Raw genomic sequence first — 26,187 nt, 5'->3', positions numbered from 1 at the left:
CTGCCACATTTCCATACAATATAGTGACTGCTACGATAACGTTTAAAATGCAATTTAACTCAAGTAGATAATTTTTTTTATGAAAGGGAAGTTTGATGAATCAAAAAACGTTTCTATCTTGTGTGGAATTACTTTCAGTAATTTCCGTTGTGCAAATCGTGCCCTTCTTGGACTTTTGATGAGAAAACATACATAATAATGCTTATAATCATAACTTGCCTTAAGACCCATTAAGAATAATAATCGATGGTGAAATTCTTAGACCTTTCATCACGGTTTGCAACATTGCAGACTTCCTGTCATACTTCATTTTTTAAATGGAAAACTACTCAACATTAATTCTTTAAATCTTCCGTGACTTTCTTTCTCTGGGCGAAGAATTTTCTGTGAAAACTTCATGGGATAATGTTGATTTGTTCTCCTCCAAAAAATAAAATGCGAGCGGAGATTTTAAAACGCCGCAAACGAGATATACTCTTTGGGAGTTTCACCATTGATGTAATAATTAATAATGTGTATGTATAGGCATAGAACAATCTTATGAAAACAGCATGCTCACACCATTGAGAGAGTATTTAGTCACGAAAGAAACCATTCTCCTTTTCATGTCGCAATCATGCTCAAAAAAAAATTGAAAAAATTAAGGGACGTTGGTAAAATTTTGGTTAGGATGATTTTTAATCATACAATTGTTAATATTTGTAAGTTGTATATTTAAAAGTTTATACATGTTAAATAAAAGACAATAACATCAGTCCTATGGATAAGTTACTTTACAATACATGTACATATATTTAAGCACTTTTTACTCAGATGTATATACACAAAATAAATACTTAACAAAAACTGAGTATGAATTTAAAAATAAAAGTTATTTGAATCAAAAATGACTAATTAGAGAACAGATCCAAGGTATTAACAAAGAGTCATGCAAGAATTAGAGCCGATATCAAAGGAATCGTATAGTGATTTCGAGTCTCTTATCAAGTCCCCAACGTAATTTCATATTCAAAACGCTAATAGTTTTTCTTTTCTAAATTTTTATTCTTCTACACAAAGATATTGAAGATAAGCCAGAAACAATTACTAAGCAATGATATACATAAATAAGAAAATGAGCAATAACAATTTTTTTTTTTAAACAAGGAAAAAGTCCGTAAATTCTACCGAAATAATAACTCTTTTAACATGAAATACTAAAGGGGAAAAATGCAATAGTTTCAAGCAAGTCTAACAATCGGTATTTGTCAAAATGGAGGTCTCTGGCTGTTTTACAACATACAAAAAACTACATAAATAATGGAGGTTACCAAAGCAGTTTTCTTCTTTTCTTTCTTTCTTTTTATCTCTTAAAATATTACTGTTTTCAGATCTAGATTTCTCTAATCGGGCGAGTGGAGGGCAAAAGATGCTGAGGATATTTGGCTTTTACCGCAAACTACAGAAAAATGTTACTAACAACGAATATTACTAGGAAAGTTTCCTTCTTGAGGTTTTCCCTCACCCTTATTTGTACACATGCAGGTTTGATTGATTTTCCATTTTCTATCCAATTATCTGTGATACATACCAACTGAAATAAATGTTGAGGTTTCCAATAAATGTGAGAAATGAACAAGCAAAATTAGCAAAGAAAGTTTAACGTGGGGCAATTTAGGCACAAAAACTAGCAGGTTTTACTCAAAAATTTACAATTCACTTTAAGTTATGACAAATAATTTAATTCAGGGCTTCAGTATTGGATACTGAGTATGTGAGAATAACTAACCTTAATAAAATCTGCTATATAAACTTAGCGTCTTTAAGGGCAGCTGGAGAAAAATATTCACTAGTAACAAAAAATTTCCAGCTTTAAGTCTTTAGAGTATTGAATAAATAAATAATAAATTAATATATGAGTAAATAAATACATCATTGACTTTGGTAAAAAGTAACATTGTTTAACTACAGGGTTTGAAATCTATGCATATTTCTAACCGTTTTCCAAGTGTTTCCCCGCCACCAATTTGAATTCATTCCAGATATTAAAATTAAGAGTCAAGAATGTTTTGGAAAAGAACATGTTTCAGGGTAACAGACAAAAACAGGGGTTTTAATACACCGTAGTCCAGGTTTGTTGGGTAAATCTACACGATCTAGCTTGGTTAAAGTCAAGGAATCAGAACTTTAAAAACTGCTATGCTAATTGATGAAATTGATACGTCTGACCGAGTTGAATTTGGACAGATGTCTCCTAAAAGATCTTAAAATTCTATTCAACTTAGCCTTTTCCTTTCATTTCGGTAATTTAGTTACAATTTATGAATGAAGCTATGGATAAAACGTTCTTCATCGCTTTTCTTTTCGGAATTTCACACTGAAAACTAAATGCAGGATGGAAGTTCAAAAAGAACTCTCAAGACATGTAAGTGTTTACAATTAAAATTAACACTACTTAAGTACAAAAAGATATCATAAGTCTTCAATTTGATAAGTGTGAATTTCTCACAATAATTTTCTCGTTGAGGGTTGAATTTTGATCTTTCCATAATATTTCATTTTCCATACAAAACCACAAAAGACAGCAAAAATAATAACTTCTGAACTTGGATAACAGTGAATACTGATAAGAAAGGCACATTAATACTGCTTGATAATTCAACAGCATGGTACCAAGGGATCTGACTGATAAAATTTCCGTGCTCCACAAATTTTTGTCACAGATGTCATCGTCTTCCTGACTTAAGGGCGTAATTATACTTTGTAATGAAGCGTATCACTTATACAACTCTACGTTTTTGCAGGCTCATCGCAGGCAATGATAAAACTGCAGAGTGATGATCTACGCAGGGATGCAAAAAAAACAGAACTGAAAATGGACTGAGTTGAACAAAATCGCACTAAGTTGCATTTTAGAAAAAAGGAGTTGAGAAAGGTTTTGAATTCAACTGGTGGTAAATTTTCTCCCGTCAATATTAAATGTTGAGAACAAATATTTTGAACGTAAAGAGTCATTGAACGTTCTCCTTAACATCGAGTCTAATAGAGAATTCAAACTTCAAACCTCTTTTCCGGTTCAAACTTGATGCTGAATAGTGCGCTTTTGTCGAACTTGGTCCAAATAACAAAAGCACAATTTCTGACAATCTGATCCAATTGTGAAAAATTGTGGTTGAAGTTGCAATACTAAACTTCCGAGGAGTTGTGTGATTCATTCAACTTTACCTATTTTAGTTAGTAAAAACCCTGAGCTTAAATACTGATGGGTGATCAATTTGTGAAGGAGATTCTGTGATTTAAAAAAAAAAAAAAATAAAATAAAATAAAATGGGAAAAGGTTTTTTTTAAAATTTTCCCTTCAAATCATGAGCTTAGTGAACCTAAAGTTGAAACATTTTAAAAGTGTAAGCTGAGATTACAGCTGTGAGAAAGGCAGCCTGTGTCTGCTGAGACAAACCTGTAAAAATGTGACCAGATTTGAAAGAAAGAGACCTATTTTTTCACTAACTTAACAATCAAGAGATTAGACACTGAAAGCTCTAATTTATACAAAGAATTGATTTTCTAAAATCCATGAAGTGAAATGGACTAGCGATGAAATCCTCTCTCGAAATGAACTAGTTGTCAAACTCGAAGATTCTGCAAGTGAGTTTTTAAACCACCTTCTGATTTTCATAGATTGAAACTTTCCTTAGGAGTAAAAGAGGAAAGAATATTAGGCTGATGTCAAGAAATGTGTATCTCACATTGCAACATTGTAAGTCTCTGCTTATATTTTATTTTGCAAGAGGAAGACAATTTCCATTAAAATTTTTCTGTAAATTTTCTTTACTCATTATAAATAAATCACCTAAAATTACTAGGAGGCGTTTTGATTAGTTTTTGCCTTCGCAACTGAGATACGCATTTTTTGCATTTGGCCATCAGTGTATGCAAAATATTTTTCCAGCAGTTCTTACGAAACAACAATTAGCATTCCCAGAGGTGACATGGAGGGGCTCAAATAATAAAGTTGTGTGTGTCCAAATCTCTGTAGGACATGACTCGCTAAAAATTGATGGAATGTAAAACATCCTTTTGGAATTGAGGGTTCTTTTCAAGGATCTGATTACACTTTTATACATAAATTATTAGGTTAAAGCTATAAATAAGGTTATCAGTTACAAATGAGGTTGACAAAAGGGTCATTGTAACATATCTGGAGATACCATCACCGTATTTCTTTGAATATAATGCGTACTTCTGACTTTCAAGGATTTGTAAAGACTAAAACGCAATTTGTACTATTCCTTTCACGCAGGTCTTGAGTTGGTAGGTATATAGGTCCAAAAAGCAGCCTTCAGCTCAGATCACAGCAGCATATCAGTTTTGAGTATTATTCACTAAATTGTCTTTTTCAGCTTTGTGGCGTCACTACTTGGGATTTCTCACAGAGCACAGATAAAAACAAAAAAGAAAAGCGCAACACAGTTTGGTCATAAACCACGACCTGCCCGATCATTACTTTAAACAAGAAACCAAATTACACAAAAATTAGAAACCGGTTACACGGTTTACATGAAAAAGATTGTACAAGGCTCCATGTTCCTCAAAAACTCTTGACAATCATTTCGATATTAACCTGAACACGATTGCCTCGAACTTCACGTAATTTTAATGAGTGGTTCAGGGCTGCATTTAAAGTGCGTTGAAAGAGGGATAATCACAATCTGAGGCGTTTATTACATAATTGGACCAAGTTTTGCAAGAGGGAACTGAGTGCAAGGACACATTTACAGGGTTGCTTTAATTTCCTCATTTCCCAATGCTCTGATTTTTTCTGACCTTCGGACAAAACTTCCACTCGGATTTTTTTTTTCTTTTTTTCTTCTAATTATTTACGATGGCGTTTGTTGAACAAAATTTCAAATTATGGAAAAGGCACTTGGAAGTTGCTTGCACTCTCTTAATTAGCATCAGATGAAGTTGCTGAGCCGCCATGCTCCTAGCCGAACTTCCTTGACTTTCTGGACCCGCAGAAAGGTTGACTTATTAGAAACACCTCTGCACACCGTGTGAAATTGGTAAAAATAAGTTGTTTCTTTTACGCTGGACTTGGTCAAATTAACAAAAAACCATTCGAGAGGACATTAAGAGGTAAACCTGATTTTAGAGTAGCTTACTGGCAAATTTTTTTGAAGCCCACGTGTTTCCGCGGATAGATAAAGCAGGTAAAGATTTGAGTATTTTAAGAAGTTACAGAACATGAAAACGCTCGCCCAGAATATAATGCAAACTGAAATTCTGCATCTATTACAGATAATTTGACGTAAGTGCATTATATTCCAAAAAACACGGTAAGTATCACTTGAGAAAAATTTGAGGAAAACAAATGGAGAGGAAGTTGACTACGGTGCTGATTCAAATTCCAGTAAACCAAAAAATTCCATCACAAGATTCTTGATTTTAACATATTTAACGTACAGCAAAATGCTTTTGTCAAATAAACCTAAGAGCTATACGTCCAATTTGTTACATAACTGCCAAAGAGCGATGTTTTCGGGAACAGAGAACTGTTGACAAAGCACCATCTTGACATCATACCATCCATCCATGTGGCAAGCCAAACCACATTCAGATACGATTGATCTCTTTTATGTATATCTTAGTTTAGCTTATAATGAACATTTTTTTTGGAGGAGGGAGGGGGAGACTTCTGATCATGAAATTTGTTCTTTCTCTTCTTGTCCCCTAACAAGCGCTAACATACATACATTAGCTAACATACATACACTCCTATGTTTTATTTAGAAAGTTTTAGGTCAAAAATGAGCCATGGACAGGCAATTACTTTGTAAAGTTGGGTATTCCTTTAACTTGTTACACAGACAGGAGTAGAGACTGATATGATGGTCAGGTGATGTTTGTCTATTTGCCAATCTTGGGAAAACTAATTATTCTGGGGCATGTTTCATTTATAGGATTAGAGTCAGAGTAGCATAAAAGTTCCACTAAAAATAATAAATTGACTCATTGGATTTATTCAACAATTTAAAAGAAAAAAAAATTCTGACCACTCTCTCGATCAAAAGCAAAAAAAAAAAAGACTGAATACACTGAAACACAAAATTACTTTTGCTTGTTGAGCCCTTTTCATAGCGCGAAGGAAACACTTCTTTAATGATCTTGGAGGGTTCTAGAAAATTAGTTTATTTTTAAGAAAAATTGTTCAAGAAAAAAGTTTCACAAAAAAAAAAGATTTAAATTTCTCATGTGTTATGCTCAGAGTCCTAACTTACTGTGTCAAGAGGCAGCTTTAAGCAATATATTGACACAACAATGAGCTAAATTTCTTGAATTACATTTGACTGGACGCCAGAAACCTGTCCCTGTGAAAGACTTGAGTGTGCCTCTCAATTATAAGTGCATTATCTTCTGCATGATCACAAATAAATGAATAGGACTAAACCACAACTAAGCAGAAAACATGTAGCTTTTGGAGAGGAAAGACTGCGTTGCAAATACTTGAGCTTTCATGTACCTCTGCTTCAAATCCAATAAATAAAGCACGCTCCGACTCAGCGAGATTACGAATAATCCTCTTTTGAGGAGCGAATTGTCCGACCTAGAGGAAGTTCACATAGAGAGGATATGGAGGGTTTACATGAAAATGCGTAACAATAATTAAGTAACATCCAAGTTGAATAAAATGTAACGAGGCGAACGGATAAATGCAGTTATGAGAAAAGATAAGAAACAAAAATATTGCACAGGAAGATTCAAGAGTCTGTTTTGGAGTTAGTCGCATTCTTAATGACAACTTGCAGCTGAGTGTGACTAGGACTTACCACTTCGGCTGAGTAATTTAGTGATTCATCGGTAACGCCTTTCAAACTATCTTGATCGTGCTGCCTGTGCCCTCGAACAGGAGTGGTGGGACAACCTGAAAAATTTCACAGGAATTCAAAATTTGCCGAATGTATGATCTAAATACTAGAGTGGCTTTAATTGATGCTACACCAATGACACCTGTGAGAAGAAAAATTGACCTTTTCCCCATTATCCATTTATCATCAATGATCTTTATATACGGAAGTATTTATGCTAAAAGGAACTATGTTCCGCGCAAACCCTATGCACATAGTTCTTTTTAGCATAAATACTACCATAGGTCTGCAGATTTCACACATCCTATGCTGATTTCCAGACTTTCTCTTGTGTGATTTGTGTTCCTCGAGAAGTTTGAAGAGATAAATTGTTTCAAAATGCTTCGATTGATACCTTGTCTAGAGAGCCATTTTTAGCAACTAAGAAAACGCTGAAGGATGTGGAGCTATTAAAAATTCAAGAAAAAGACTTTGCGATTGGAGTGTTCTTAATATGTATCTTAGACATTTCTGATGTGCTGTGCATGATTTTCATGCAAATTTACCGGCCAAAATTCTGCTTTCTTAGCTATACCTTTGCAGGACAACAGACACGTTTCAGCAGGCTGATATTTGAAATTGATAGACAAAGAAGATGACAGGAAAATGGCATAGTCCTATTGGTTGAATATAATGGTTATTCCAGACTATGGGGGAAGATGATGAACTAACAATAGGATCTCTCATGGGCTGCTGTTAATTAGTATATTACTTACATACTTTGACCATTGCAACCACCTGCTTCCACAAACAGAATTATTCCAAGGGACGAGTAGACAAGGTATGAATTATAGCATTCTGATACATGTTTCGCCTGCTTAAAATTTCACAATTCAGGGAACGAAAATTGCTAGTAATAACTCCTAACTGAGAAATGAAATGTTTTTTGATGCGTTAATTCAAACCTCTTGCTCATAGAAAAACAAAATTATTGGTGAGTCAAATCACGCACTAATCGTTCCTGTGACAGTCTCTGCGGTATGAAAAAAAGACAACCTGAATCTTGGTGCTTCAATTCACTTGTTGCACAATGTTTATGCTTTAAATACACCAGGATAAAGAAAGAATGCGGCTGGATTAAAAAACCTGCCAACACCGTTGTAGTGCACAACTTGACTCATGTAAAATATTGTTTTTCTTGTGACTGGGCAATTTGAATTTCCCTTAATGCTTGTTAAATAAAAAATTTGATATCTTAGTTAAGAGTTGATTTCAGTAATTTTTGTTGCGCAAATTTTTTTCTATATGAAATTCTGATTGAGAAACATGTATCAGAATGCTTCAATTTGTACCTTGTCTGCTGATACATTTTCGTTTGTCTATCGTTTTGTCTATTGATTTCAATGATCAGCTCATAGGAGAATTACTGGTGATAGGACAAAATTCCCAAAAATAAATGTCCAGAGTAAAAAAATGGCCAAGTGTCTGAAATGTCCATTAGCGGTAAAATGGCCCAAATAAAAAATAACTTTACCGAGAGTTGGTTAGAAAAACTCTGTATCGCTGCTTCTTCATTATCTCCATGGATATTTCTGCAGAAAGCTTCCAAGCTCACTATTTTGCCGCTTTGCAAAATTATGTCACATTTGGGCATTTTTGTTTTCAGCTATAATACTGCTACTGGATATTCCAGATATTTGGACATGTTTTAGATGTGGACTTTTTTCACTTTGGACATTTGTGAACTTTGGGCTTTTATTTTTGGACATTTTGTCCCATTCCTGAATTATTCCATGGAATAGTTTCGAAGGATAGTGAGAGAATGAGTGCAACAATTTACCAATATCACCACTGCTGGAAGACTCGGTGAAACTTGGAGTGCCCTCAGTCCACGTCGGAGTGCTGCCCTCGTTGGACGCTGGTGGGGTCCACGTTCGGTTTTTTATGCTTCCAGTTCCTGTCACAGAAGAGCTTCCAGATCCAACACTTAACACAGATTTATAATCAGAGCGAGATTCTAATTGTACCTCTGAAATACTGGAAACAATAACATCGAATGTTCATTACATTGAAAATGCACTACATTGAATTTACAATTGAAGATGCACATATTGCCAAGGTTGACATGGTTTCAATAATGGAGAATTTGTAGGTGTCTGAAATTTGATGAATTCCGTGTTTGAATGGGCGCTACCAAGTGAGCTGAACACGAGGATACCTTTGGTTCCTGAATTGAACAAGTATTGGAGGAGTTATGACATAATGATCTAATCTGCTAAAATACATGCGTTTAAATGGGAAATGCTGCCAGATGACGTCAATAGGCGGTGTATTTTCTTACTTTTAATTTAATCTATTTTTATTAAACTATTTCCCATTGCCGAAAAAGTTGTAAAAAATACTGCAAAATCAGCTCTTTAGGCACTTTCAGACGAAGCAATAAAAAATTTGCGTGCAAATTCTCCATTTTTTTATTATCGATTCCCCAGATTTTTTGCTTTCTCCTGACTCCAAAATTTCCGGATTCTCAACTTTCTTTTGATTGAGCTTTGAGTTATTGCCTTATGATTGAGCTGATTTTAAACAAACTTTGAAAAAATCTCATATTTTAGAGATTAAAATTAAGAAAAAAGACATTGGTAAGTTGCTCGCTCTCCCTCAAATGGTATCAGCTGAAATTCCTGAGCCAACATGCTATTCTTAAAAATTTTTGACTTTCCAGGTTTTCCAGACCGTCAAAAACTTCGGGTTGAACACTCTATGGAGCTGAATTCACAGTTTCAAAACATTGTTCATTTCTACACTTTCTAATATTTTAGGAATTTTTCAGAGTTTGGTGAGAAATGATAGGAAATATTTGGTACTAAATTTAGGGGTCAGAGTATTCATCACATTTCTGACTCTTGAGAATGGGTCAGTTGCGCTGGTCATAGAATCGTGTTCTGATGCTTGACTCTTGTAAATTAGCTAAAAATATGTCGATCCATCCGAACAGCAACTTTCTACGTTCAATATTAGTCGAGATATCGCCTTTTGAAAAGTCAGGAGTTTGACGTCATCCACTGCGGTAGTGACACCCTTGGTTTCTCTCAACCTGCTTTCATTCGAGTCTCGCATTGAGTAACCAGTGCAAATGTGCGTCTCACTGACTGATGAAAGCAAGGTGAAAGAAACCAAGGATGGCAATACCGCAGTGGATAACGTCATAAACCGAATTTTTCAAAACAGGATATCTAGGTTAATGTTGAACGTAGAGAGTTGTCGTTTGGATGGATCTTATTATTTTTAGCTGAACTACAAGAAGGGAGCATCAAAACAAAATTCTGTCACCAGCATAACTGACCCATTTTCTTTATGTTTACACCAAATTATAAAGGACTGAATTAAGGCTTGAAATTGAATTTGAAAATCTCGACGGAAAACTCTCTCAAATTCTGAAGAAAAATTTTGAACATTTATTCATTTTTGCACAAGTAAATTTGCAGTATAACTCGACACTTTTGTGTCTTAAGTACGTCGGATATAAATTTTAGATAGTTTTTTCTCAATATTAAGTTTTTGAACTGCAAACTTTGATTTTTTTTTTTTTTGTAAACTATGTAAACAAAATAATTTTAATTCAAAATGATTTGCTGCATACCTGACATAATCCTCTCGTTTAGAGATGTTGCCCCGGTGCTGGAGCCTTTGTCTGAGGGGTGTCGCTAGGCTCGCCCCACTGCTCTTTTCGATCACATAGTCTCCTCGGATTGCATCTTCAAACGCTGGAGGAGGGGTGGAACAGGAAGGAAAACTGCCAGTTGCAAAGCCTACGGAAGCAAAAGGGATTACAAGCTCAAACAACCAATTATATTAGAGATTACACAAAACATCGACTTCAAATCAACAATATTCAAGAGAAACAGCGTACTCAAAAAATATACCTAAGGCATATTTATACAAATTATCTTGCTTTAAAAAAAAAGAAAGAAAAAAAAACCAAACACTACTTTCTACAAAAGTAGAGACTAAATTTTCTAAAATAGCTGCAGATTTTGGGAGTATAATTACTCCAGCAGTGCCACTATTTCCCGGAATTAGTTCCAAATTTCGAAAATTTTGCAATTTCTCGGAAATTTACTCGGAATCTTCGAAATTCCCGGAAGATCCCAGAATTTCCGGCTACTTTCGCAATTTCCTCGGAGTTTTGGATTTTTTTTGTTAGTTTGACCAATTATTTGATCAAATTTGATAATATTTCTTGTCAAATTTGTCAATTATCGGAACTACATCCGGGCGTATTTCAGAATTTTTCCCGGGCTTTTGAAAAAATCGGAATTTTTCTCGGAACTCTTGACAATCGGAATTAATTCCGGGAACCTTGATATCTTGGGTAAAATAAAATAGCAGCACTGTCCGGATCTGACTACTGTGCTCACATTAAACCTGAAGAGAGGCATTACAGGATCGTGGTTACATTTTCATTGATCAAAATAAGCCCAACAGCACCATGACATGTGTGTTTGATAGATGTAAATTTGACAGATGCAGAGCACCTATAGTTTATTAGGAAGGCGCCGACGATTGGATTTTTTTTTTAAATACTTTTGTCGGTCACGATTTTTTGGCTTTCATTTACCAATAAATCACACTGACTCTTGGGAGGTGATTCAGGCAAACAATTACTGAAATTTGGTCTTGAAGTGTAGAAATGAACAGTTGCTTGTCTCTGTACCTTCCTTGAAGGTCACAGGCTAGTTGTTGTGAGAGATATGAAGAAAGTGCATACGCTGGGGAGAAGGAAATAGGCAAAGGAGATTGGAGGGAGTATGCATGACCTCACACTAAATACTTGAAGAAATCTACAATTCATGTCTCATGACAAAAAAGAAGACAAATTTTACCAATGTTTAGATCTACGGTATACATATTAAGACAGAATTATTACTTTTCATTTGGGAATAAGAACTCAAGAATTATAATACTAGAGATAGAACTAGAGGTCAACAACTAAGAGTTTAAATCTGAAATCGTGCGCCTTATTCAGGATTAATTGAGCCCATAGCTTCCAAAGTTTCACTTCTAAAGTTCTAAAACATGAGACTGAAAAAGATAGGGTCGTAGCACCTCAGCAAGAAATAATTTAAAAAAGAAACCTGCAAATTTCACAGCCTGAATATTATTGTTCAATAAAATTTCTCAGAGACCAAATCATTATTTCCGAAAAGGAAACCTTCAATGGGTAAGACAGGTTAAAAAATTAAGTAATTTAGAACTATAGCTATAAAAAAAGACTCCTGAAATGGATCCCATTCAACAAATGGAAACTAACGCAATTTCAGTGTTGTAAAAATCTTGCATCTTTATCTTCATCTAAAAAAACGCCTGGAATAGCAAATAACTACTGTATTTCTACTAAAAATTGTCAATTTTACAGGGAAGCGATTGCATAAATTTTATTATTGTATATATATTTAGAAATTTCTGAAGCAGAAAAAAAGTTGCATGATTTTGAGAGCACTGTAATTGCGTTGGTCCCCTTTTATTAATGCGATACAGATGTAGGATGTGCTCACAACTAGAGATCTACATATAGTTGCAACAGCCATCCCTTCCAGAGCACACCCAATTTTAAAATTCTTGATGGAATTGAGGACTTAATATTTCGATTTTAGGCCACAACTGCTACAATGTCTACTGAATTTGTTAGTGCTGCAGAAAATGAAGAAGCATTGCAAATTAATAGATAAGTATCTAACACACATGCACATCGGAAGCGTACAATTTAGAGTATACACTAAATGGCCAGGCACTACACAACCTAAAGAGGGTATTAATTAAAGCTGACATAGCGAAGAGTAAATATTTGGACACAACCTGCCTCCCACCGATGGTAGAGTTAAAAATGATGGGGTGGGTTGGAAGAAAGATAGAGACTACCTTTCAGTGGATACTTCTTTCAACAACAGAAGTTTAAAAGTCTTTGCACAATAGTGCATGACAAGTTTATCCCTTTTCTTTTGAGGTCTATGATTCCTTGACAAGATATATTGATAATACGAAGTTTTGGTAAAATATTAGAAGGCACAGGACAGAAATTAGGAAAAGGATTACTTTTATTCAAGAGGTCTAATTTGTCTTGGTGATTTCTAATTGTTTATCTTGTAAAAGTAATAGACTTTGTAGATTTATTTTAGGAGCTTTTCAAGTTTGTCATAACATCATTTTATAATTGTTTACGGGTCAAAACATCATTTTATAATTCTTTGTGGACGTCATTTCGTAATTTTTTAATCTCTCATATTTTTTCACCTCAGATTTTGCAGGCGATTTTTTTTTTCGTTCACTTTCTAAATTTTTATGAACATATTAAGTCTCCGACTGCAAGGTCATTGACTTGAGATCAATATATGAGAGATATTTTAGGACAAAGTTTAAACAAGATCTCCTAAGTCATCATATGTATTTGTGTCTTCCGATAATAAAGACGCTTTAAGAATTTTATGTGGTGGATCATGACGATGAGAAGTTTCTAAATTTTCCAATGGTGTCAGACCTAAAATTGACTCAAAGTCGTCATCGTCAAATGAGTAATAAATTGATGACGTCTTTTGATCCGACCATGCCTTGCTTTTCTCTGATTGTTTCTTGGGTAAATCACTTCGCTCACTTGAATGTGTAGAAGGCAGTTTCACTCCAGCCAGTTTCTCTACTTTTCCAATACTACTTTTTTCACTGGATTCATCACTTGAAAGCCTGACTGATAGAGTTAAGTCATCTTCTGAATTATCCATGTATTTCTCATGTGCCCAAAGGGTGTTGATAACATGGATTTTCCTTGAGTTCATCGGAAAAGCCTGAGGTTGTAAGAACTCTTGCGGTTCATTTAAGAAACAGTCATCCTTCATTTCAATGTCCGTTAAAAGGAGACCACAAGCCCGATTCTCCGTTTGAGGTGAGGAATCAAAGTCTCTCGTAAAGTCAATAGATGGGGCGAGATCAACGATTTTAGGGATTCTTATACTTTTACGACTGGATTTATTGCCGCCTGGAAATTCTAGAGTGCCTCTACGATAAAGTAAATTGGAAAGGCTCCGTTTGATGGGCCACTTAAGAAATGAGGGAGCTACAGAAGAGATCTGACTGACTACTGATACAGGTCTAATCGATAATCTGGACGGTAATCTAGATGGGAGGGAGATTGAGGAAGTGGGAGTGACTGGATCTCCGCAAAATAAAATGCTATCCCCTGAAGCAAAAAATGATTAGTTTAATGAGTTCAGGTAAAAAATGGAACAAATCAAACTTGGAAGGGGAGGAGGAAAAAGAAATAGAAAAAAAAACGTGGTGCTGATGAAAATGGTGAAATTTCTTCACATATTTTCAAAGAGGATTTGAATTCTTGATCTTACTTTATTTATTTATTTCATGCCATTAAGCAAGGTAGGAATTGAAGGATCACAGGATGTGTTCTCTCACCAAAAGTTCATGTAAAATGTGTTGAACACATCAAAACGTCCAACATCAACTCATAAAAGGAGAATTAGCATTTTCAGTTCACATAAAAATCCAACTATCCGCTTCAGAAAAAACCAAAATCAACATGAGTTACATCACCTTTAAGAACAAACTTACTTATGTCTGCGGTAAGTGATGAGAGTTTGGTTTAACAAACATTTTTTTCTGACTCATGAACTTTTAGCCCTTAAAAAAAAAATTTTGCTTCCAAATATTCTTTAAAGTAATTCAAAGCCAACTTGAAATAATTAGACTTTAGATTTTTGTCTGGCAGTTAGTTAAAATTGATGAACACGGAAAAAACTTATTCTTCATTCAAGAATGGAACGTAAAGCATTTTTGTTAAATTTTGATGGAAAAACATATTATTCAGTGATTATAAGTACGAATCACTTTTAATTTGTTGAGTCTGACTCTTCAAAATTGGCCACCTATGTTTAGACAACAATTATATTAAACGATAGAATTGCGCTTATCTTCTGGTCATAAAATTTTTTGCATACACAGCAAAATTATCAAACAAAATACGACATAATTGAGATGAAAATTGAAAACTTTCAACCCAAAGGTTTTTACACTCCATCATTATATTTGAAGAATCCGTAGCCACAAAATTAAAGTAAACCATTTGTGTAATGTGCAGCCTCATAAAATGAAGAGACGATTCTATCTCAGATTTCTTTACTCTGTCTATTTCTAATGGCCCACAAAAGTCTCAGTAAAAGCTGTCACTCGGGTAGAATTTTCAGGACAGCACAAAAATTGAGGTAAACTTCAATCTAAACATTTTTTTAATTCATCATTTGTTAGATTTTCTTCTTCTAGATATTTTAATATACTGGAAGACAGCCCAAGGAAAAGAAATTGCGATTCAAAGGGACATGCAAAATATAGTTTTACAAATTTAAGGAGATAAAATGTAAAATGATGACAAATGAAAAAAAAATTATAGAAAACAAATAGGAAATTGAAGAAAACATGTAAAAATGAGGAAAATATAGAATGTATCAATGTAGAACAGAGATCATGCATGTATATACAGGAGAAAGCAAAATGTAGTGATGAAGCAGTGAAGTTTCATAGTAACAGGTGTTTTTGTGGCTGAAGATTATAAGATGGGTGCTTCATTCAAATTGAATAAGTCTCATAAACGGAACCATTAAAAATATGTGCAAATTATACAGAGTTTTCTTCTCTCAGAATGTTATTTTTGAAATCTACGGATCAAATCCATAATATCTCAATAATGGAGAAGAATTTGCATCAGATAAGTTGGCAGTTGTTCCTTTCTGTTTGCAAGCAATGGGAAATTAAGGGTCTGCACTGAATACGGAAAATGCATGACCACCAGATCTTCTTGCGCTTTTATTTCAGTCAATCAAACACCTGACAACTACTTTTTCATTTCTTATGGAAAATAAAATGGGAAATCGAAACCATATATTTTTTCAGATTCAGTCAATTTTTCGACAAAAATGTGTTCTCGGATGACTTTGGCATTTCTATTAATGTATTTTATATGTACGTGCCCATTTTCTCTGAAGAACTTGGAGGATCTTGATTTTTGAAATTTCAATTTTCTTCCACTTGGGTCCATGTTTTTTACAATCCAATCATCTCTTGGATCAAAACATCAACCCGAGTGGGAAAAAAAAAATGAAACTTCAAAAATCAAGATCTTTGGTGTTTTTTTTAGAGAAAGTGGAATGTACATATATTACACATCAACAGAGACGCCAAATCCTTGAAAGATCAACTGGGAACAAATTTTTACCAAAAAATTGATCGAATTCGAAAAAAACAAATGGACCTGATTTCCCAGAAATTTTCGATTTCCCGATTTTTCCGAATCGTGTCTGATTGGCTGAAAAAAAGCGCAGGAGAATCTGGTGGTCACGCACTTTCACTATTCGATGACTGTTATTTTCTCTGCATGATTCAGCTACAAGAACACCAATTAAATGAAAAAAATTCTCCTAATCAAATCACGCACACTAAACTGGCAAACACTAGACTGTGATACAAGATGATACATGTGTGCCCACCTCTTGCAGAACTTTCTTGGTTTTGTTTGTTGCCGCCGATCCCCCTGGGGGGAACAGGAGGGGGAACACGGGGGCCAGAGGAGGGGCCGCCGGGACGTCCTTTGAGAACGGAGGGGTAGGAGGGGGTAACGGACACAGGGGACAAGGTTGCTTCGTTGGGTGACGTTGGAGATAGGACGGGAACAGGAGGCGAGGAAGGACTTTCTGCCAGCATGAAAAGAAATAAATGGTCCATCAATAATTATTTAACTACTTTTTTTAGGTGCCAGTCGATTAATCGGACGAGTTTCCTATGCTTCCTAGCTTTACTTACTTTCTCGTCTTAAGATTTTGTTTTTCTAAAAAAGTCAAATTTTCTACAATTTTCAGATTCGGTTAAGAGAGCAAATAAAACATGGTGTCTAGAATTCTTGACCTTGCTCATTTCCCGATTCTCTTGGGAGGAACGATACATTTCTTCAAAGTTCCAAATATGAATACTGATATTCTTTATCTTCCAGCCGGTTCTTTATCTTTCAGTCGATTCTTTAGGGCACCTTCGAATTTTTAATTCTAAAAGCATTCCTGATGTTTATTTTATCTGGTCAATGAAAGATTCTTAAAGATTTGAACGTTTAAGAGGTCAATAATTGCAGACTTAAATGTTCCTTATCACAATTTATTTTGATACTCAAACAAGCTCTGTATTACTTTCATACATAAATCTTCGGCAAATAACTGTAACTAGAAGATAACCTTAGGATTATTCAAATAAAGTTAAAGGGAGACATTAGGAATTAGAAATCAGTAGAAAGAGAGCTTCCCTGTTTCTGGAACAGATTTTCTGATTTTTCCCTGAAATTTTTCATTCCCTGATGAATCTCGGATTTTCGCGGTCTAGACACCATAGACGAGTTTCATATGCTTTCTAGCTTTACACATTTCTTCAACTTAGGATTTCGTTTTTCCACAAAAATTAAAATTTCTGCGATTTTTAGATTCGGTTCAGAAAGCAAGTAAAAAGACACTCTAGTCTCATACAAACACCGAAAAGGCTAAACTCAAAAAGTAATACATTCTCCACATCATATGGTGCCCTTTCGAGAGGCATGAAAACTTAACAAGCGGTTCAAAAATCCAAAATGAAATGGCGTTTTCCTATTTTTACTGCATCATAATTTTACACGCAAAAGGCTGATGATTTGATTTGAGTTTGCCTGGGATGCAATTCTTGTGACAGTAGACTAGAGTGCATGATAACTTTATTTAAAAAAAATTAAAATTAATCTTGGCATAGTAGAATGAAAAATGGCACAAAACTAGAATTTTTAGATGGGATATTCCAATTGCAGCTGAGAGATAGGAAATTTAACTGAGACCTCCAGTTAAGTGCTGAGTCAGAGAGTGAAAGAGTTAGCGGTGATTGAAATTCTGCAATGCTAATGGTGAATGTATGAATAAAGGAAGAGCAATTGATAGTTACAAAAAGCCTTTGATGAGTCTAATCGTTTTTTAGATAGACTTTATTCGCAAAGGTAGTGCCTGTAGAAAGCTTTGAATAGAAATGGCACCGTAATTACAGTTATTTAAATGATCAATTGAAGCAAAAACCATTTTGTATGGAGCAAAACGATTATAAAATCACATTGAGAATTGTGTGAATTCGTGAAATATGTGGTCTAAATGGTCTTCAAGAAAAATATTCGAGTCAACTATTTCAAGAATTTGCACTTTTAATAATGTTGTGTAAAATGTTAAAAAAAAATCTTTACAAGCCCTATCATACGACTTTTTTTCAACCCTGAAGATTGGGCAAAACATCGATGGCCAGAATAAAAAATGCATTGGTTTATTACAACGTTTCAAAATGTCCAATTGTGATTTGTTTTTTTAGGAAGGAACCAACCAAAATATCCCGTTGAAATTTTCTGTAAATATATTTAAAAAGTGAAGACAATTCATCAAAAATTGCAAGAAAAGCAGTGGTTTTGTCTTCATTCAAAATATTAAAACATGAGCATAGATTTACACAGTATTGATTTAAAGTGCGCATTCTTTCAATTGAAGCCATCAATATCGAGAAAAAAGTAGGAAAAAATCATTTAAGATAGAGAGATAGATAAATCATCACTTTTGCAATTCATCTTAAATTGTAATATTTAATTAGAGAATGGAAAAAATTTTATGAATCGTAGAATAAGTATCCATTCGCCAATGCAGTGCCAAAAAAAGAAAATAGTTTGATAAATTTGAACTCTAGTTAGGATATTTGGTTTTATAGAGCATTCAACTTTGTCATCCCATAACAGCGTGGGAAGAAATTAAGTTTTAAAATTGAAACTATTTCTCTACACCTGATGTTCCTTTTTCCTGGTACTACGAGTGTCAATTGATCCTTTTTATTACAACCGCTCCTGGTGGTATTAATTCAATTAATGAGGTGATAATTACTGATCATGAGTGCTGCTAGTGTTGAGATGAAACACATTTTCTCACACACAAAACCAATACAATAAGTCAGACTTGAGTGAGATGAAGAAGAGATTAAGAAACACCAGAAATAAACTAAAAAAAAGTATGATAAAGATGATAAAAATGGAAGGAAAAGAGCAAAGAAGAGAGGGGGTTAAAAAAACGTTCCGTCGGTTAAAACTTACCCTGTTTTCCTCTACCATTGTTAGCTGAGGATGCTGTTCAGAAGAAAGCAAACAGGCAAACAAAGAAGATTAGATCTTGGTGATTAAAAAGTTACAGTCCACGCTGAGAGGCTGGCAAAGGAGAGGCGGCGTCAAGAGATGGGTCAGTCCATTGTCCAGGGATTAAAACGCAAGAATAAGGTTCATTCAAACAACCCAAGCTTCTTGGACTACATTTTGCAATTAGGAACTACTATTTCTGGCTCATCCGTAAAAATACTTACGAACATAGGAAAACTAATAGTACATACGTTGTTTCTAAACTGAGCCAAAAATTGAGGTTCCGAATCGCAAAATGTAGTCCCATTGACGAAGCTGCTCACTTGACGACTTTTCTCATCTGCCAAATTTCTCAGCAAGGACTTTACTTTAAAGAGTTGATGTTGGGATTTTCTATAAGGGTCAAATTAATTATTGGTTTTAAATTTTTTAAATATTTCTTGAGATCGGTGGATGAAACAGCTGCAGTGGCACTTATGAGCGATCAAAATCGGGAATGGTTTTATTTTGGTGACAATGATAGACTAGACTGTATAGAAGGACTACAAAAGAGGAATAATAATTGCATCGTACATAATTTTTAACAGCTGACCTACGGTAAAAATACCCCTTTTTGATGTGCTGATAGGTTGAGAGAGCTATGTAAGAGCAATATGGCAAGATTTTTGCTTAAAACTGAGACTAAAAGAATTATTTTGGTATTTGAGAGTCACTCTCAAAACTAATTATTCGTCCCTATGAAAAATAGAAAGCACAGGTTTTTTTAGCGAGCTATACTCGGACTTGGCCATTAGATCTAACGAGCATGAAGGTTATGTTTGTGAGATTCAGAGATCTGATTTTGATTGCAACATGAAATTTCATGCAGAGAAATAATTAGGAATTTCTTTAATAAATAAAATTATATTTCTCTCTGCAAGACATGCTCTCCTGGGAGTTCTTGTGATGTTTCTAATTAGTACTTTAAAGCGATTTTTCATAATAACATGTACTACCTTTAAAATTAGGGTTTGAGGAAGATGGATTGAGTTGGTTTATTGATGAAAAGTGCGGCAGATTATTGGTTATTTACGGGGGAAAAACCACCTTAATCCTTAGTAATTGGAGAAAAATAAAGCTAGAGCAATTCAACAGGCGTAAATATACCTTCACCTTCAACCATAAAGTGGTCGCTTTGTTAAAAATGTAATCACTTTTTTACAGGTAAAGTAATGTTGAGGCAAGCAAACCATCAGGCATGAAGAAATCAGATGGCAAAGGTTAACTTCACTTTTAACAAGTTATTTTCAACAGGCAAAATATTCCAATTTACAACTTACCATTGGGTTCATTATCTAAGTCAACAGATCTAACAGCCGGCCTTGAAATACTTTTGCGCTTTGAAGGGGAGTGTTTAAGGGCTGAAAATACAAAATGTTTTTGAGAGTGAGATGAAAAGATAAAGATAAAGAAGTACTATCAATCAAGGATTACCTATGTATCATCAACTTGAAGAAAATGATCTGTTGTGCATTGCATCAGACATCTTATAGCAAATATATGCAGTTGGGTGACTGTTTTCTTGAATTAAAATTTCTATTAAAGAATGTTAAACTTGGCCCCTCACCATGGCGGAGCCATCTTAAAATATACGATTTATTCAAAGAGTTAAAAACAAACTTAAAGCTTTCCAGTCTACGAGCAAAATGACCTTTTGTGAGGGAGACAATGTGTTAACAAGACACACTGTTGACCGCTCATGGTACACAATTCGCTGCCAATAAAATTCAGCCCCTAAAAATGTGGACTGACGACTCATTAAAAATTCAAAAGATTTTTCTCCATTAGATGGCATCTTTTCAAATTCAAAATGTAAAAAAAACAGGGTCTCATTCTTCCATATTATCTTACATAGGAGAGAAGACATGCAAGAACATTGAAGGGAAGAAAATGAAATTCAGAATTTTCAAACTGACATGACAATGACAAATAAGGCAATTAGAGAGGTTGAAGGGGGATGGGACAGTGAGATTATCATAATTTTTGCCCACTGAAACAAAACAAACGATCAATGTGCTGAATACTGAGAGATTGGAAAGTTGCTGGAGGTATAACACAAAGTATTCACAAGGATTAAGTTTGCTCCTAAAATAATAAACTATATCTAGGTGGAGCAGTTCATTATGAATCTAATCCAACTTTCATGATTTCTGTATTACTGCACTATCATATTGATAGGTCGGGATGATCTGATGTTCAATTCTTTAAAAAGATGCATTCTTTAATTGATCACTTGACAATGTGCAAATTTAAGCATTTGGATAAATGTTTTCTCATTAAAATTTCACTCAGAACACAACTTGTGAACTTTAGAGCACAAGAGAAATTTTTGAAAATAACTCCTGACCAAGAAATGAACGTTTTTTGATGCATGTATTCAAACTTTGGCTCCAAAGAAAACCATAATTTACTTGAGTTATAATGCACACTAAGCTTTACAGTTACAGCCCGTATAGCAAAATCAATCTTGACGCTTCAGCTCAGCTGTTTGACGTTGCTTACACTTTGAACAACAAAGAGCCAAGAAGAAACACTGCTTAATTGATTCTGGCTTTCCTTATGAGTATAAAATTCAAATTAAACATTTCGTAGCCTAGTCGTTAAAATTCTAAGTCGTTGAAAGTTTATGACAGTAATTTTTTTGTGCGCATCAAGTTCGACATGAAATTTTGAAGAAAAAACATAAATTAAAATGCTTGAATTCGTATCTTGTCTACTGGTTCATTTGCTTGATTACTTGAAAATGAAAACACTGAACATTAAAATTAGTTCAATCAAAAATAGTGATAAATGCCTTTATGAACACAAAAAGTCACAGAATAAATCAAGTACATGGTGCAGAATTTTCAAACGAAATTGAATTTATCTCTGAAAAAAGCGAAAGCAGCCATCTTAAACAGGAATAACTGGTTTGAGAGCTGTTGAATAAGTATAGGATATATTTTTCAAACTTCGGAGCAAACGATCTCCGGTACTGGGAGGCTGGACTCACCAGAGTCATTTTTATCAAACAATTCATTGGAGACAAAGCATTTAAAAAACAGCAAACATTGGGAGTCTGCCGCTCGACATATTAAAACATGAAGATTGAACACACTATGTCATTTATGCTGGCGCCACAAGATAAATAACTGTAGACTGAGGAAATATTTCCAAAGAGATTTATAATGCTTTCTAATAGTTCAAACAAGAATGTGGGCTGATCATTAAAACTGATAGACAAATGGGAAATGAAGCAATCCTATTGGTTGTAACGAGTGGTTCTTACAGACTAAGAGGGAGAATGATAGATTAGCTAATTGGTCCTTTGCGGGTTTCTAATAGTTAGTCTATTGCCTTTGCCCATTACGACCACCTGATTCCACCGATAGGATAGCTCCGGTTTCTCTGAGACTTTTTTGTCCATTGTTTTGGTCTATCAATGTCAACAAACAGCCCGCAGGCGGGAAGAGGAGAACAAAGTAAAAATAGGATAGAAGAAAAGGATCAATATAGGTTTTAGACGAATGGATACAAAACATAAGACAAATGAACGAGCGTCACAGATGCTACTAAAAAAAAATCAAAGGAAACCTTCAGTGGAGAGAAAAAATAATCAAAGATCAAGTCATTTTTTCGAGCAAATAGATGATTGACAGATTTGAAATGAAAGATTCACCTAGGTGCAGAGCTCATAGGAAACAACAAGAAAAAAATAACAATAAAATTAAATCGGGAATTTGGGAAAATTCCTAAACATGTGAGGTCGGCCTAGTGACAAAAAAAGATGAACCATTGATGGATTACAATTCTTTGAGTATTTTGAATCAGATTATGAGGTTTTTTTTTTTTTCGATTGATGCTGCTGAATACGACAACAGTCTTGACTGGAGCACAGCTTTCCACTCTTGGAAAAATCTTACTGTAAGTACGATAAGGCAAGTATCAGAGCACAGGGTGCATCTTCTAACCTACTTTTATCAGGATTCTCACTTTCATTGTTAGTCTAATTTGCTTGAAGGAGAAGCCTGCTAAAATGCTTTGTAAAAAGGGAGAGAGGGAGATCAAATTTGACTCAAAATCGATTAGAGAGATCATTCAGCAGATTTTTTTATCAGTTTCCAAGTGTATCACAGTGCTCTCTCCCTGTAATGAATCGGCAATGGACCAAACAAATTTTCGTTGAAAAGAAATAATCATTGTAACATGGAGTGCTGTGATTAACACAAGTTCAAGGAACCTTCATTATAAAGAAATTTTCATTTTAACGGATGTCATATTAAAAAGAAAGTCCTGAAATCCTGAGTCAAAAAAGGGAGTAAAAAACAAATGAAAAAGCATAAATCAAGGGAAAATAAAGACATGACAGCGACAACAAAAGAAAATTATTCCAACGGAGAAGGGGGGGGGGAGGATAACTACTGACACTAAAAAACAACAGAAAACAGGCGAAACACACACGAAACGGAGAAACATTATTACCTATATAACTGGTGACCAAGGTGCGGAATTTACGATGATTTCCCTTAATTTCAGGCAAGTCCACTGGTCAAGATAAGAAGCAAAGATAGAATAAAAGAGACAGGTAACAAACATGTAAATCTTGTATAAATAAGGGTGGAAACTGAGAAGTTGGTACAGAAAAAGGAGCTATTCACGATTGATTAGAGACATACGTAGTAGTAGAAATACTTTGAGAGAAAAACATGAGGAAATTCTAGGTAGGCAAATGAAATACAGAGAGGGGCTTAAGCTAGTATTCTTGGGTGTAATTCAGAAACTCTACCTAACAGCATGAACATATTTATAATACTCGTACAAAATACGTTGATAGAGAGGGTCAAATCATCAATACCTATGCTGCCATAAAATGATGGGGAAAAGGAAAACGAAACAACATTTGAACAGAGAGATGAAGTGGGGGATTTACACAAGCTCATTGAAGTGTGTCTCTCTTTCATACATGTAAATGCACTTTTTTGGGCAATGTTGGATCTTAGCTCACGTTTGCACATTTTCTCTTGATGAAAAAGTGAGCGATAATATAATGGACTGCGTGGACTTTTTTCCAAAAATACAGAATTTTTTGATAGGAACAGCAATATTCGAGAGGACGATTGAGCCTTGGCAGTTGGTTTCTTGCATGACTGATGCGGAGAAAATTGATTCATCGTAAATGTCCATTACTGAAGATTCGATGAATTTTACACTGAGGATTATCAATAAAAATCATGTTAATTGCGACAAACTTTGAGCCCCGTGAGTAAAAATATTCCATTTAAATATGGAATGTCAAATTTAGAATAAAATTTAGAACTTACGGGATGGAATTTTCTTGAACACCGTTTTTGCCATGAAATCTTGAAACCTTTGTGCATAAAATCCTGGTCTATGAACAGAGACTGAATCCTATAGAGAAAAATAAAAACAAAATTTGATAAGAAAACGCATTAAAATACTGGAGGAGTAATCATTATGAAAGCTCATCACTGCATAGCAACATTTCGTATTATCCTAATTTGATGACAATTTTTTCCTTGTTTCTCTATTAACATTTTTTTTTTCATTATTGTGATTGTTTTTTTTGTGATGGGAGAGAACAGTTAGAAAATTTTGGTAAATAAGCTTTGTTTATCCTGTTGCAAGAGATCAATATATCCTGACAAAAACAGAAATCTGACATGAGGATCAAATCAGCATATTTTAATGCATGAGATAGTTCATCCTTGAAGAAATTTCTGAGCAATCAGATGAAATTAGAAAAGTGGCTCGACTTCCATTCAGAGATAAAAAAGAGTGAAATTTAAAAATGTCCTGTTCTTGTTGGAGACCATGCCAAATAAAGTAACTCAGAGGAACGCATGACATCAGTTTAGCTTACATACACTGTCCCAAAAGTACCCGGGCTGGTTCTAGAACTTCAAAACTACAATAGGTACAGACATGATCTTGGTTTCATTTTAAAGATCAACTCAATATCTATCGATTAAAACCAAGATCAAGGCAATCGGGTAAAAATTGACTTAGTTATGGCAATTTGAAATCAGTGAGTAAAGTTCACCCCTACGGTTTTTAAGGAAGGTTCCTCATCACCGATATTGATATCAAATGTATGATGTGGTATTGTGTTTTCACCCAAAAATTCCATGTAGTGCTACAACAACCTGGCAACATAGCCGTGTGTTAGTCGGCCGTTGCCAGTTGTTGTCGTCTATCTTTGGGCCAAGAGTCCAAAGGACAATAATCTCCGACCGACCAGGCGCACCCTGAACGGGTAGAATGCACCTGCAGTCGGCCGCACCTAAAAACTTCGTGGGTGCTCCACCAAGACAATGCGCTGCCTCACACCTAGGAATTTTACACGTAATTTTGAGTAAAAATGGAGTTAAAACAATCCTTCATCCCCCTTACAGCCCTGACTTGGTTCTTTGTGATTTTTGGATGTTTCCTGCGCTTAAGAAAAAGTTTCACAGACAAAGATTTGAATCGAGGACCGAAATCCAGAATGCAGTTCCGAACTTTTTCAACTCCATCCCAGAGGAAGAATTCAGGAAAACAATGTTAGAGAAGTAGCAAGAGCGCATGAGTGAGTGCATCCGATTTAATGGACGGTACTTTGATTAGCAAAAGGAAGTTATGGAGGATTCGGAGGAAAGCGGAAACGGAGATTAATTTTTTTACTTTAAAACCCGTGGGAGTAAACTTTACTCACTGATTTTAAATTATCATGACTCGATCAATTTTTGTTTGATTGAGCTGATCTTGGTTTTAATCAATAGGAATTAAATTGATCTTTAAAATGAGACCAAGACCATGTCTGTATTTACCGTAGTTTCGAAGTTACAGAACCAGTCTGGGTACTTTTGGGACAACCTATGTAGCAATGAGCGTAAATGCAACAATCAAGATGAAAGATCTTCTTTCACAGTCTAAAAGTCCATAAACTTCTTTGGTATAGACTCTACAGAGAATTGCAATGCTGCCCCGCATGGACCAAAAGAGAGGTAGAAAATACAGAGTGAAAGCCTCAAAAAAGTGTTTCTCAATGGTTAATCAATCATAGATCAAATGCAATGGCAAGGAAAATTCGACTAATTAGCAAATCAGATCTTAGATTCACAGGATTGA

The 26,187-nt window shown here is 34.8% G+C and overlaps 1 protein-coding gene across 10 annotated transcripts in view; it reads right to left on the bottom strand.

Moving 5' to 3' along the window:
* The window catches only part of PIP5K59B (Phosphatidylinositol 4-phosphate 5-kinase 59B), a 47,286-nt gene that overhangs the window by 9,173 nt on the left and 11,926 nt on the right, over positions 1-26,187 (bottom strand). For 2 of the 10 annotated variants that reach the window (XM_072301824.1, XM_072301823.1), the window contains exons 12-19: positions 24,381-24,468; positions 23,542-23,604; positions 20,361-20,441; positions 19,003-19,035; positions 16,367-16,570; positions 10,465-10,633; positions 8,665-8,861; positions 690-6,901 (exon numbers count right to left, since the gene is read on the bottom strand). In XM_072301824.1, the coding sequence (XP_072157925.1) occupies positions 6,738-6,901; positions 8,665-8,861; positions 10,465-10,633; positions 16,367-16,570; positions 19,003-19,035; positions 20,361-20,441; positions 23,542-23,604; positions 24,381-24,468 (999 nt within the window). In that variant the 3' untranslated portion in view covers positions 690-6,737. Of the gene's footprint in view, positions 1-689; positions 6,902-8,664; positions 8,862-10,464; positions 10,634-16,366; positions 16,571-19,002; positions 19,036-20,360; positions 20,442-23,541; positions 23,605-24,380; positions 24,469-26,187 lie in introns of those variants that run through there. The other 8 variants (XM_072301827.1, XM_072301826.1, XR_011900086.1 and 5 more) reach the window with 7 other exon arrangements.

Source organism: Bemisia tabaci, chromosome 6 (assembly GCF_918797505.1).
Source record: "Bemisia tabaci chromosome 6, PGI_BMITA_v3".
Classification (NCBI taxonomy): Eukaryota; Metazoa; Arthropoda; class Insecta; order Hemiptera; family Aleyrodidae; genus Bemisia; species Bemisia tabaci.
Note: the sequence above shows the minus strand (reverse complement) of the source record. Positions and strands in the feature narration are given on the sequence as shown.